This window comes from Planococcus citri, chromosome 3 (genome assembly GCF_950023065.1).
Source record: "Planococcus citri chromosome 3, ihPlaCitr1.1, whole genome shotgun sequence".
Lineage (NCBI taxonomy): Eukaryota > Metazoa > Arthropoda > Insecta > Hemiptera > Pseudococcidae > Planococcus > Planococcus citri.
The window spans coordinates 5,697,678-5,711,031 of record NC_088679.1 but is presented as its reverse complement, the minus strand read 5'-3'; the positions used below and the strand labels follow the sequence as shown (position 1 = coordinate 5,711,031).

The 13,354-nt window shown below is 33.7% G+C and overlaps 1 protein-coding gene and 1 long non-coding RNA gene across 2 annotated transcripts in view; one reads left to right on the top strand and one right to left on the bottom strand.

Moving 5' to 3' along the window:
• Positions 1–13,354, bottom strand: part of LOC135841868 (uncharacterized) — a 312,604-nt gene that overhangs the window by 202,797 nt on the left and 96,453 nt on the right. The gene's annotated exons all lie outside the window — the stretch shown is intronic.
• LOC135840109 (uncharacterized) lies at positions 6,968–13,130 on the top strand. Its single transcript, XM_065356457.1, has 2 exons — positions 6,968–7,500; positions 12,707–13,130. Exons 1-2 carry the CDS (start codon positions 7,020–7,022, stop codon positions 13,045–13,047), a joined length of 822 nt encoding a protein of 273 aa, XP_065212529.1. The 5' UTR covers positions 6,968–7,019; the 3' UTR covers positions 13,048–13,130.

Sequence of the window (13,354 nt, the reverse complement as noted above, 5' to 3'; positions counted from 1 at the left end):
AGACTCTACAGAGTCATCTTGTCTGTGTACATTTCTTCTTCATCGTCTCTTCACTCGTACATATATAAAAAATCATATTCGAATAATTCCTAATCGTCAGTCGACGATGTGATTTTTTTTATTTCAGCGAGGAAATATAAGAAATCTTGACGAGGAACTGTTCTCCAAAAATTATACACCAATCGCCCACGCTTTCTCGAGCTGACACGTCTAATACGCGCGTCATAATTGACACCTTATTGTACCTGCAGCTGGAGTAGCAGCAGCAGCAGTAGTATAACCTATCCGATACATCACGTCTCCAAAAAGGAACCAATATAGTACACAGGCCCATTCGTTATATTAAATTATATTTTTATCGTATGGAAAAAAAGAATACGAAAATATTCCCACCAGCTTATTTGCCTTTGAAGTTTGAAAAATTCGTCTCGCTCCACCTATGCGTTGAGCTAGTTTTTGCTTCATCTACAGGTGCCCTATCTGTATCTATCTTTGTCTTTCTCTGTCTTTCTTCATCATCGTATCAATAGATACTCGTATAGCTTGTCTTCGATATAGCACCTTTTCTGCGTCGCGTCGCGTCGTCGTATCAATTCTATTTTATAGAATAATGGTAGCAGATACGAGTACGTGGACTTGTAGAGTATACTCGTACCTCTTCTTATTCGTTGTGTTTTAGCATAGGCCAGGGCCAGCTCATCGTTGTGGTAATTAACTTATCCGCGTGTATAAAATATCGCAGACGTACGCAGCATCAATCTATGTACGATAGCTGTTGTACCTTTAACCAGCTCTCCTTCCATACAACCCACTTTTCATATTACATATTTCACTTTCTTCTTTCTCTCTTTCTTTTTCTCGCTGTATGGATAGGTCTGTGAGTATAGTGCTGTACCTGTACGTCTTCGTCGTCGTATTTCCTTATACAAATGAAATTAAAATACCTACACCATATGATGTCAAAATATGTCATTAGAACGGATACGACAAGCCACCGCATCGCAATCACTAGCACATCATGACCGCATACACGACGAAGAGTACTTATACTCGTATACTCGCTGTACCTACACCATTCTTATACAGGTACCTAAATGCATAAAATAGCAACGACAATATTTCATGGCCACCAATCATCTCCCTTAATTGCTTACGGTCGTTTCCTCGGTTTTATTTCAATTTCAGTTTTTATATTTTTTTTTCTCGCGAGAAACCATATTAGTTACTAAAAGAGTACATACAGTACTATGGGTAGCAGAACGTAAACCACAAAATAGTAAAAAAAAAATTATTTAAATATTTTTCCATTTCTACGACTGTACTTTCCATTTCCATATAGAGCTTATTGTTGGCTGCTGCATTTCTCCGTAGTAGGTAGACCTATCAAATGACACGCTGGCTGCCTTAACGTAAAATAAACATATTTTACATTACAATGAAATTAAAATGACCAATTTAAAACGCGTGTAGAAAATTGATTAAATCGTGCTTCCTATTTCTTCTCTTTTTCGTTGATTTTAACATAGTCTCACGAAAAGGCAGCAAGGTTCAAGATCAGTAAATCAACCGAGCTGGAATTTTTTCAAATTTTTCACTGGCCTCTTTTGTTATTCGTAATAGTCCAGCACATGACGATAGGAATAACTGTACTCCAGCTGGCCTCCCCCGCCCATCCTCTGGAACAACCTTTTTTTTATGAGGAACATTCCAAGGAACATTTAAAAAAAAACTTGCCAGAAAAAAAGTTGTCCTTACCAACAAAATGGCGGCAGGTTTGATTGACAGGCCAGCCGAAATCGTAAATTTTGCTTTCCAACATAGAACTCGCATGATATTTTTTGAACTGAGTAAAGCTGGATGGAAAGAGCCTGCAAAAATTCATCACCAGACCAAATTTCGCAAGATTTTGGAAACCATCAAATGAAGTTGGAAATCTGAAATACCATATACGCTGCACTCCAACTTAAACAAGCCATCAAGTCGACTTCTGGCGAATTCAAGTCATTTTGGAGTCTCCTGAGACTTCTTGAAAATTCCTATAGAGCTTCCAGTAGATTTTGAAACTTAGAATTTCCACAAAATTCCATCAAATAAAGTTGAAGATCCGAAATTAAACACGCTGTTAAGTCGACTTCTGGTGGGTTTAAGTCATTTTGGAGCCTCCAGCGACTTTTTGAAAATTCCCATATGAGCCTCCAGCAAATTTTGAAACTTTGAATTTCCACAAAATTCTATCAAATGGAGTTAGAAAGCCGAAGTCACTCTTCAAACTCGTGATTTCAATACGCCACACACTGGTTCAGATTGAAATTTAGTGCGCCAAAAATCAAAGCATCGATATTGTAGACGTGTAGATGCTGATTTAGGGGTAATTTGAGGCGCGCCTAGCCCCAAAATGGGTCCCCAAGGGGGGGAGGGGGTGCAAAGGGGCAAATTTTAGTATTTTTCGAGTGAGGTGTCAAAATCTGCATAGTTTTGCCTCCAAAATTCGTTTTTGACATTACTTTTTACCCTAGCCCCAAAATGGACCCCCAAGGGGAGGTGCAAAGGGGCAAATTTTAGGATTTTTCGAGTGAGGTGTCAAAATCAGCATAGTTTTGCCTCCAAAATTCGTTTTTGATATTACTTTTTACCATAGCCTAAAATGGGCTCCCAAGGTGAGGGTGCAAAGGGGCAAATTTTAGAATTTTTCGAGTGAGGTGTCAAAATCTGCATAGTTTTGCATCAAAAATTCGTTGTTGACATTACTTTTTACCCTAGCCCCAAAATGAGCCCTCGAGGGGGGAGCTAAGGTCCAAATTTTGGTATTTTTCGAGTGGGGTGTCGTGCCATGAAGTCGACTGCAGGCGATTTTACTATTTTAATCGCATTTGAGCGGCTGAAAAAAAAACAAAATGAAGAAAATCTTTCATTTCTGGGACAAAATCTTTTAAATAATCTTTTTCAGGAAAAAAACGTTCTTCGGTCACCAATAATGCTAGTCTCCTTGTACAAACACTACCTTTGGGAAAAAAATGTTAAAAAGTAAAAATAATTGAAGTTTATAAAAAAAAAAAAAAAAATGGAACTTATCAGTTTCTGGTAAGAATCTTTCAAATGACCATCTCAATAAAAAAAAATAACATTAAAAAATGCTATTATTTATTAATTATTATTGTTTTTTTTTAATTTTTTGGGACTTTACACAAGAGGATCAACGTTGTTTGGGAGACCGAAGAGGATTCAAGTCAATACTGAGTGCACTTTTACTGCATGAATTTAGAAGAAAAAAAAAGATTTCTGATGTCCTCCTCCCTTAAAAAAGATCAAGGATTCTGACCAGAAATGAAATGTGTTTTTAAAAAAAACTTACAAACTCCAATTTCTCTCTTTTTCTTTGATTTATCTCAAATTTGAAGACTCTATTAAAGGCCACCAATATTGCTTGGAAGACCATGGGAGATTTTTCCTTGAAAAACGGACCATTTACAGGAATTCTGACACAGAAATGGAAACTTTTTCAAAAAAATTTACAGATTGAACTTTTTAGTAATATTTTTTTCCAAACTGGGGAGGGGGAGCTCTCTCTTCAAAAAGTGGTTATGCTTATTTAGAAAAATCGTGGGATTAAAATGGGAAATTTTCAAACAGTTTAATTTGATTTATTCATTTTTTTTTTTCATTTTTTCCAACATTGGGTGGCTTCATACAAGGGGACTACAATAGCATTAGCAGATGAGAGAAGGGGTTTTACTGAAAGGTTTTTGCTAAAGATTCGGACTAGAAATTGAAAATTCACGAAACACCTCAATTTATTATTTATTGATCGAAGGGCTTGGAAGGTTTTTTCCTGAAAACTGCGTCATTTAAAAGTCAATTCTAACAAAAAAAGAAAATTCATCGACTTTTATTTATTTCGCTTCTTATTTATACGTTTTTCCAAAGTTGAAGAGCTGCACACAAAGAAATCAAAACAGCTTAGGGAACGATGGGAGGGTTTTTTCTTTAAAAAGTATTATTTAGAATTATTATTCTGATATAAAAATGGAAATTTTTCAATAATAATTGAATTTTTATGACACCAAATTGGCTCTTTTGCCTTAAAAATCGTTTTTGAAATTTTGAAAACGTGTCGGAAGTTCTTTCTGTCCCAAGGAATGGCCAGTCTCATTCGGTCAACATTTTTTTCAACGCTATAATATCAAGATTTAGCGAGTCTGATTGCTCGAATTTTCACAAATTTCACGATGATTTTTTTAGGTTATAAAATATAAATCCTAATTCCATTTTTTCACCCTGACTTCTCCGTAATTTTTCTTCAGACTGGAAATCGAATTTTGAATAAATTGGGGAAAATGATCGCAAAGTAATAGAATTTTAACGCATCTCGACTTGCTGAATACGAATTCTGGATGCATAGTACATATTTGATCGACTTTCTATAGGATGGAAAAAATGAGTTTTTCAATTATTTCATTTTTTAATCATAACTCAATTATCATTATGAAAAGAAACCTTTACGCTGGTCTTCAAATTATTGTTTAAAAAATGATAAATTTTTGGGTCATACAAAAGAAAAAAATGAAGCGAATAGAAAAAAAAACATTCCTTGAATCTGGAAAAAATTCACAGAGGTAGGTCACTCTAAAATCAAGATATCCTACGCATCCAAACCAACAAAAAGAAAATTGAAAATCCATTCTTTTTCTTTCGTTAGCTCAAAGGTATGAAGACCGATGGATCATCGAGGTAGACCAAGGTCATGGGAGGAAGGCTTTTTCACGAGTTTTCATTCAAATTCGTAATTAACACCGTTTTTAATGCTTTCATCTTTCATATTTGTTTCAGGTTTTTAAATCATTTCAGCAATGTTTTATATGTACAATTTTCGATAAATTTTGTCTGAAATTTTTCATTTTTTAGTAATTTATATTGATTCTGATGCTTTTAGAGGTGTTTTTATAGCACTTTAACATGTTCTTAACACTTTTTTTTAAAATGAAATTTTGCCAAATTTTACAAGATTTTCATCAGCTTTTGTTGATTGGAAATGATTTAAATGTTTTATCCAAGTTTACTATAACCAGTCATTTCAACAACGAAGAAAGTTTCATTCAATTTTCTCAACATTTCGCAGACATTTTTTTCATTTTTTGGTAGTTTTCATTGATTTAGTTGATTTTTTTTCAGACCCGCACATTTCAAAGTGGAAAACGCTCGTTGAAAAGTAATTAATTACGAATATCAAAGCTTACTGGTTCGAAAAATTGGGGAATTCTTTTATGAATTCAAAAAAGTTATTGCTCAGAGTTTCACAGTTCATTTTTTTTTACACTTTTTTATACACTTCGCAAGATACCTGGATGAATTCCATCAGACAAAAAAAAAAGAACTAATATCCATCGAAAATTTGCAGCCTTCAAGTATGTTTATTGTTTTTTTCAAACGAGCACTTTTCACCCTTGAAGTGTTCTGGAATCCAGTATTCAAGATAATTGGACTCGAAAATCAAAGCACCCCACAAAATCGTAGTTTTCAACAAAAATTAGACAACGATAACAAAATCATTCTCCTCCAATTCTCATTCGCTGCACACAAACGACTAGCCACATTCACTCGTCAAAATCTATATAGCAGATATCTACTCATCTCGATAAAATAGAAATCTCAACATGGGACACATCAGGTCGCGAAAATTCATCACAAAATCCCATTAAAATTAGCATATTTTAAATTATTATCGATCTCATCTCGAAGAAGTACCTAACCAATAAACTCGATATACTTTACCTATCGTCTACCAAGTGCCCACCAAATATCTAATATTCGATACCGCAAAACTAAAAGTAAAACACTTACAAGTAGGTCATCGCGTCGGTGACAAAACTCATCATCAAAGTCGAGTCGTCGGAAATAAACCAGCAAATAATATGTATCGATTGGTAAAATATAATATACTTCCTCTATAATAATAATAATATGAAGTAAAAAAAGAAGAAAAAAAATTGGAACTGCATGGTTGGAAAATCGAACCTGGAAAATCACACCTTCTTATTATTTTTGAGCTCAGTCTCAGAATACAACCATCGGTTAATGGGAAGAAAACTCTTCATCTTCATCACCTTTGAGTACCTATACGTACGAGTACATCCTCATTCAGTAAGTAAGTACATTGGACCCATATAGTCCATACGCGCAATCACGCATACCTCACATCCATAGAACGTTCTTCAGCTTCAGCACACGAGTCTAATTACCTTGCGACCAATAAACCTTCATCATCAAGTACACAGGTAGGCAGGCAGTATAGGTATGTACAAGTACGTACATTTTTCTCGTGTATTATAAACGCGTGTAACGCTTCAATGACCGATTGTTCGTTTTGATTACGCGTTGATGATTCCAAAATAAGTACTCCTCGTTGATTACCTACACTTTTCTTTGATGGCTGCGTTCTGAACAGTATACACGACGACGACGCATAAACCACCTCTCGAGCTGGTCAAGCGACTAAAAACGATGCAGAAATAAGATACAGGCAAGATGTACGTACGTCTACGTATTTGTATCTCTAGCCCTGCGTACCTAAAACCCATACGACAATTTTCGAGACATTTGTCGGTTTTTCGTCCAAGTATTTTTTGCTCTCCTCGCTTGTTTATTTTTACTTTTTTTTTTTTTTTTGTTTCAACAAACCATGGTCCACTTCACTGACCCAGAATAAACATTTCTAGATCGATGGACCATTCGATCGAGATGACCAGCAACGATCACGTACGTCGAAAAAACCACAATCAGCGGTGGCGATAAAATACATTTGCAAATCCACTCGTATCTGCAGTATATTTTACAAATCAAAATAATCCATTAAACAAAACCCACCGCCGACGAAACCAAAATATGAGGAGAAAAAAAAGCGCAGTGAAAATGCTCATCTTCCGTATATAAATACCATCAATCGTAGCGTAAATCCCACAAACGTATAGGCAAATCTTCGTAGACCATCTTTGGAGCTGTTGGCTGTACAAAACAGTCTGAAAATGTTGCACTCGTCGTATTCGCGTTCCACGTTTTATTATTCGATTATAGTATTATGCAGTTTGTGTTCATTAAGTGTAAATTTAACGTACGTCAATTCGACAGATATTGCGACAGTTTTTGAAAAAGTTGTTCACATGTGTCATAGAAAATCGTACAACGTGTCGTTATTCGATTGCCTAAAAGAACGTTCGTTGATCGGTATTGATTCCATATACAGGTCCAAAAATGATATAAGTCTCGTACCAAATTTCCTATCGCTGGTTCCCAACGATAACTATCATATAGAGGAACGTACTGGCAAGAATCTACTGATGGATATCGAAAGCCAAAGTCCGCAGAACCGATCTCAAATGTTGGATAATCTGATCGCCGGTCGAGCTTTTGATTTTTTGGCCAGTCGATCGGTCAGCATCAAGGTGCCGTTTACGACGTTCGACGTTTTTGGATTTTTGAGCAATGACGACAATAACCAGACAGAAGGTAAGTGACAAATAATTTACCAGTTATGGACCACTTTTTTACAATTAATCGCCAAGACATCATTTATGACCCAATTTTGATATTAAAAAATAATAATAATAATCCTTGAAGCTTTCTCTTTCACTTCAAGGTGTTCAGTTTTGAAAAAAAGTAATCTTCATTTCCTTAATTCCTATTTGAAATAAGGTCTGAAACAAGACAGTTTTTGAGGAGGTACCAATTACGGATCATGCAAATATGAACGGAAGCGTTTAATTTTTTTCACTCTGAGACCAGTTATAGTACCCTGAGAACCACATTAGAAAATTTTCATCATCAAAGTTCACAAATATTGAAGTTGAAAAACTACCAATTGTGGACGGGTCCATAATTGGTACCTACCTGACAACCCTTTTGAAATTAAAAAATTCATAGAGAAAAAAAATTAGCTAACAATTTCTGATCAACCCAATTATGGACCAAAACTGAATTTCACAATTCAAATGTTTATTCACTGTAACATGAAAGTATATGTGGTATGCAACATAAATACCCGCACAACAATAATTGTCGACATCGACATTTACATCGACTATGTTTTTTTCAACATAATGATGGAAAAGTGACCAATTAATTATTCAGTAGGAATCTTCTGTCTGTACAAAAGCCAGGTAAATGAAAAGTTTTGAAATTTTCTCATTATTTCTGATACCTCGTCATGCCATCTCGACATGTAGATGTAAAATTTGATGCTCCAAATTTACATCTACAACTATGTCGACCAATTTTTCAGAATTAAAATTTCTGTTTCAGTGTTTAAAAGTTTAGTGAACATTCAAAAATATGATCTTGTTCAATGAGGAAAACAAATTTTTTACGGCATTGATGAAATTATTCACTTTTCCACAGTTTGGAGTTGTAGATGTATTTGTTGATGCCGAATTTCACATCAACATTAACATCAACATGTCGACATGAAAATGGATTAGTTTAGTACTCTTAGATAAAGTATTGCACCATCTTTGATATAAGGAATTCCTGTTCAACTTTTTGATTATACAGACTTTTCGTCTGTACTTCTTTGGAAGTGGACTTTGCATTGTTGCAGTTTTCAGCACAAGCAATAGCAACATCAGAGGTAATCATTTTTGGAAAAGAAATTTAAAATTTTTAAACTCAAATTTCATAATTTTTTCGAGGCAGGAGGTCGACATAAATTTTGATGTGAATGTCGATCCATCCACATTCCTCACTTTTGGATGCCCCATGTTGATGTGAATTTTGACCCTGTGTTGAGCCAATTGTCGACACAAATGCAGATCAACATCAGTCGACAATTACATCGACAATTAGCTCGACACAGGGTCAAAATTCACATCGATATGTGGCATCCAAAAGTGAGGGAGGTGGATGGGTTGACTTTCACATCAAAATTAGCAAGGTCATTGTTGTACGGGATGTACATAAGACTTGGCTTATAATCATCAATTTTGAAAACATTACAGTGATTTCATGTTTGAACATTGTCATTCTACCAAAAAGCACCTAATATAAACCTAAAATCCGCAAAAAAGTTTGAACATGTAAAAAAGTAGTTCTTGGTACTTAGCTTCACACATAGAAACCAAATGTTCGTCGAATATACTAGTTGGATTGATGTAATTGAATTCAAATTTAACAAAATTTTAGCTGTAAAAATTTTTAAGTTACTTTCTGATTACAAACAGGCTGAGCACACTGATATCACCCAACATCCAAAGACCATGCATTTCTAGGTTGGCTACACTCAAGGCAACACAATACCGCAATTGGCACTACTATCCGACAAGTTGCGAACTAGTCAGGCCATCGCAAAAAAAAGATCCGTAATTGCGGTACCCCGGTCCATAACTGGTAGTTTACCTTACTGAAATATGGGGATCTAAATACCCCCAAAAACAGCCACATTGAAAATTAAGGTGATCCTGGCATGATAAAAATAAACTTTTGGGTGTTACAAACGTGTTGGAATGATGTAAAACTATCAAAGAAGATTAAATTCATTGAAAATTACATTCAGACAACGTATTAAAATTACTAAAAATTACCGAAAAGTGATGGAATGTTGGCAAGCACAATTGACTGGTTCTTTCTCATCTAAATTGCTAAAATTGCAGAAAAACCTTTTATTGGTCAAATTTCCAGAAAGTTTTGCTTTTTGTCACAAATAATCAGTTCTTATTTTTGTAACAATAATTTACAAAGACAAAAGTCATGTTTTTCTATCAAAACTACTAAAAAACATCTTACTTTTTTGCAAAAATCGCAAAAAGTTCTACTTTTTTGTAAAAACTGTAAAAAGCAACAATCATTTGTGAAAATTACCAAATATTTCTCAAAAATTGCCAAAAAGTCTTGCTTTGGCCACAATTGGCGAAAAACAACTTTTTTTGTCTACATAAGAAATTTGCTATTGTGTCAAAATTTCAAAAAATAAATAAATAAAAATATCAGAAATCAGAATTATCAAAAAATTTTACCTTTTTTGTCAAACTCAAAGTCACAAAAAATGTTTGCTTTTTTATCAAAATGCCAAAAAGTTTTCTTCGTTTGCAAAATTGCAGAAAATTAATTTTTACTACCTAAAGCTATCAAAATTACGAAAAAATTTACTTTTTTATGCATTTTTAAAAGGACCCAGTTTTGTCGAAAACATTGCTAATAAAAAATTTATGTTTCATTAAAATACCAAAAAATCATTTTTTTTTGTAAAATTGTAAATGAAGACCCATTCTTGAAAAAATTTTCAAAAAATGGGGTTTTGTCAACTTTGCTACAAAATCTATTTATTGTTGCGCCAAAAATCTTAAAACGACTTGTTTTTTTTCTTATTCTCATGATTTGCCTCAAAATCCAATTTTTGACATTATAGAACGGAAGGGGGAGGGGGCGGATGAAAATCACAATTTTCGAAATGGGCCCCTGTGAGGCGTTTTGCTGTGTGCGCTTCTTCTCTTATGTAGATCCACCACATGAAGATGAAAAATGACAGTCGTGATAAATGATATTGGGAATTGGGAAAACAATCACGCCAACGTCAAGTACATCGTAGATACCGCCTAATGGCCTAAAATGTAATATGATACGCGATCTATCGAGAATTAATTCGATCAATTTTCTTATCATTCAAACACAGAACAAACTAACGTAAGAATTGGAGAGAGTAGAATTGAGAAAAACTGCCTTCGTGGTTCTAAAGTAAATTTTCAGAAAAAATTCAAGAAAGATTGAACAAATTGGATCAAAAATTAATTTTTTGATGAAAAATTTTTAGATAGACCTCTCGAGAAGCTTTGAAAATATCGAACATTCGTGATCAAAATCAAAAATCTAAAAATCAATCTTATCTTTGAAAACAGAAATTGTAATTTTCATAATTTTTAATCAGAAAATAACAAAGACAAACTTGAAAAGATCGATTATTTCTTTATTATCAAAATCAAAAACCAAACAATTTTCTAAACATCAATTTTTGAAAAAACAATTTTGGTCATTTTTATAAAACAAACACGACGACAAATTTTGAATGATTAATTATTCATAATTATCGAGATCTCAAAAAGTCTGAAAATAAATTTTCAAAAAACGATTTTTGAAAAATGAATAAATAAATAAATAAAACATGGTCGTCATATAAGTTTGACGAATTTAAAAAGATCTAAAAATCTAAAGATCGATTTTTGAAAAATGAAATAAATAATTTTGGTAATTTTTGCAAAGCAAACACGACGACGAATAAGATCGATCACTTGAGCGATCATATGGAATTGAAAATCGCAAATATAATCGATTTTCCATTCATACCTAATCTATTTTAAAGGCTAAAATACCTAATTATTTTATTTGAATAAAGACCGATCACATGAAATCGAAAATCGCTATTGAATCGTTTTTTAGGTTCGATTATTCGATTTTAGATCATGATCAATTTCGAAGCTGAAATTGATTTTGATAATTTCAAACGTGATAGATCACATGGAATTGAAAACAGCAAGTAGATCAATTCATTGAATTGGAAAAAATATATTCCTTCGAAAGTTATTGAAAAACAGTTGAAGAGTGATATTCCAAAACTCGCTTTGTCCATTTTTATCAAAGTTGGGTTTTCAGCAGTACCTGGTAGATGAAGTATTAACTCACATTCCTACATCATCAACCTACCAAAATGAGGTGTTAAACTCACCTAAATAGCCAATTCACTAAAAATTAAAAAAAAAATAATGTTCCAAAAGGCGCTTTGTCCATTTTTATTGAAATTTTTTTCAGCAGTATTTAGTGGATGAAATGTATACCTACACTCCTACATCATAAATCCACCCAAATGAAGTGCTAAACTCGCCTAAAAAGCCAATTTACCCGTTTAAAGGGAAACTGTTTTTCCTCTTTCCTGAAAAGTTGTGAAAATGGACAAAGCGAGTTTTGGAATATCACTCTTCAGTTACAAAACCCATGTGAAATATTTCATTTTCAGCAAAAAAATCTCAGTAATAGAGAGTTTGTTGGTCAAGGATTTGTTTACTTAACATGCTCCTTACGGTATCTTTTATCCCCCCCCCCGCCCAAAAAATCATTCTATTCAACCTTTATTTCTCAAATTTGAATTATTTCTCGCAATAAAATGTTTAAAATCGTAGGTATTTTTTAATTTTATTTGAAAAGTTTTGGTAATTAAACAGAATTGGTTGCATCATCGAGTGTTTAGAATCAAATTTGTTCTTGACGAAGTTCACACATTATTCGAGTTCCAAACCTTTTTTTTATCCGAAGTGAAACCACCTCACTCTCCCATTCTAAACATCCAAAAAATCCAAAAACAGATTTTAAAAAATCAAAAGTGAAAAATGTAACTTAAACTTTGAAAAATAGCGTGAAAATAGCCAAAAATTCAGTCAATTTTGTTCATTCCACAAGAAAATTTTGGAAAATAATGAAAAAACAGAAGTAAACTTTTAAAAAAATCATAATAAGTAATAGTTCATTGTGTAGGTGTATTCATGTGATTTTTTTCAAATTTTCTTATGCCAAATATCCCTTTTTTCTCCTGAAATTTCATCAAGTGTCGAAGTTTAAAAAATTTAAAAAAATAAATAAAACTATCCAAGTAAGGTTCGAAATTTTCAAAAACCCAAGTTCAAAAAAGCTTCAATTTTTCAATTAATAAACACCAATGAACAATTTTTCATTACAGGTCGAGGAGGCAGCGGAAAAAAGGACAAAGGAGGCGGTTTACTCGCCATGGGAGCCATGATGGCGGGTACGATGATGGCAATGAAAATGGCAGCTATCGCGGCGATGGCCGGAAAAGCTCTAATGGCCAGTTTAATGGCGTTGATGCTGGCAGCTTTGGCATCACTAGGTAAGAAAGGCGGTGGCCACAGTTCATACGAAGTGATAAACGTGCCTACTCATGGTCATCACGGCAGACGTTCTATGCAAGAGCAACAACATCAACAACAACAACAGCAGCATTATTCCGAGGAATATTACAATGTAACGCCGGCTGCCGACGAATACGAACTTCCGGCTTGATAAAAAAATTTTAAAAAAGCTCGCTCTCTTTTGCGATGCAGGTTACAGTTTATAGTCATGTAAAGAATGATAAGAAAATAATAAGTTATTTGTACATAGCGTGATTATTATTTTTTTTTCGTTTATTTATCGTCAGGTTTTCTCTTTTTAGTACCAACAAAAAATTCAATTCATTGGATCAAAATTTTCAAATTCTAAATTTTCTGTCCCTTCGCATCGTCTTTTTAATAATTTTGTTGCTCTGTTTCAACGTGAAATTTTCTAATACTCCGTTTCTCGTGTTTCTTATAGGGCATCATGGGCATCA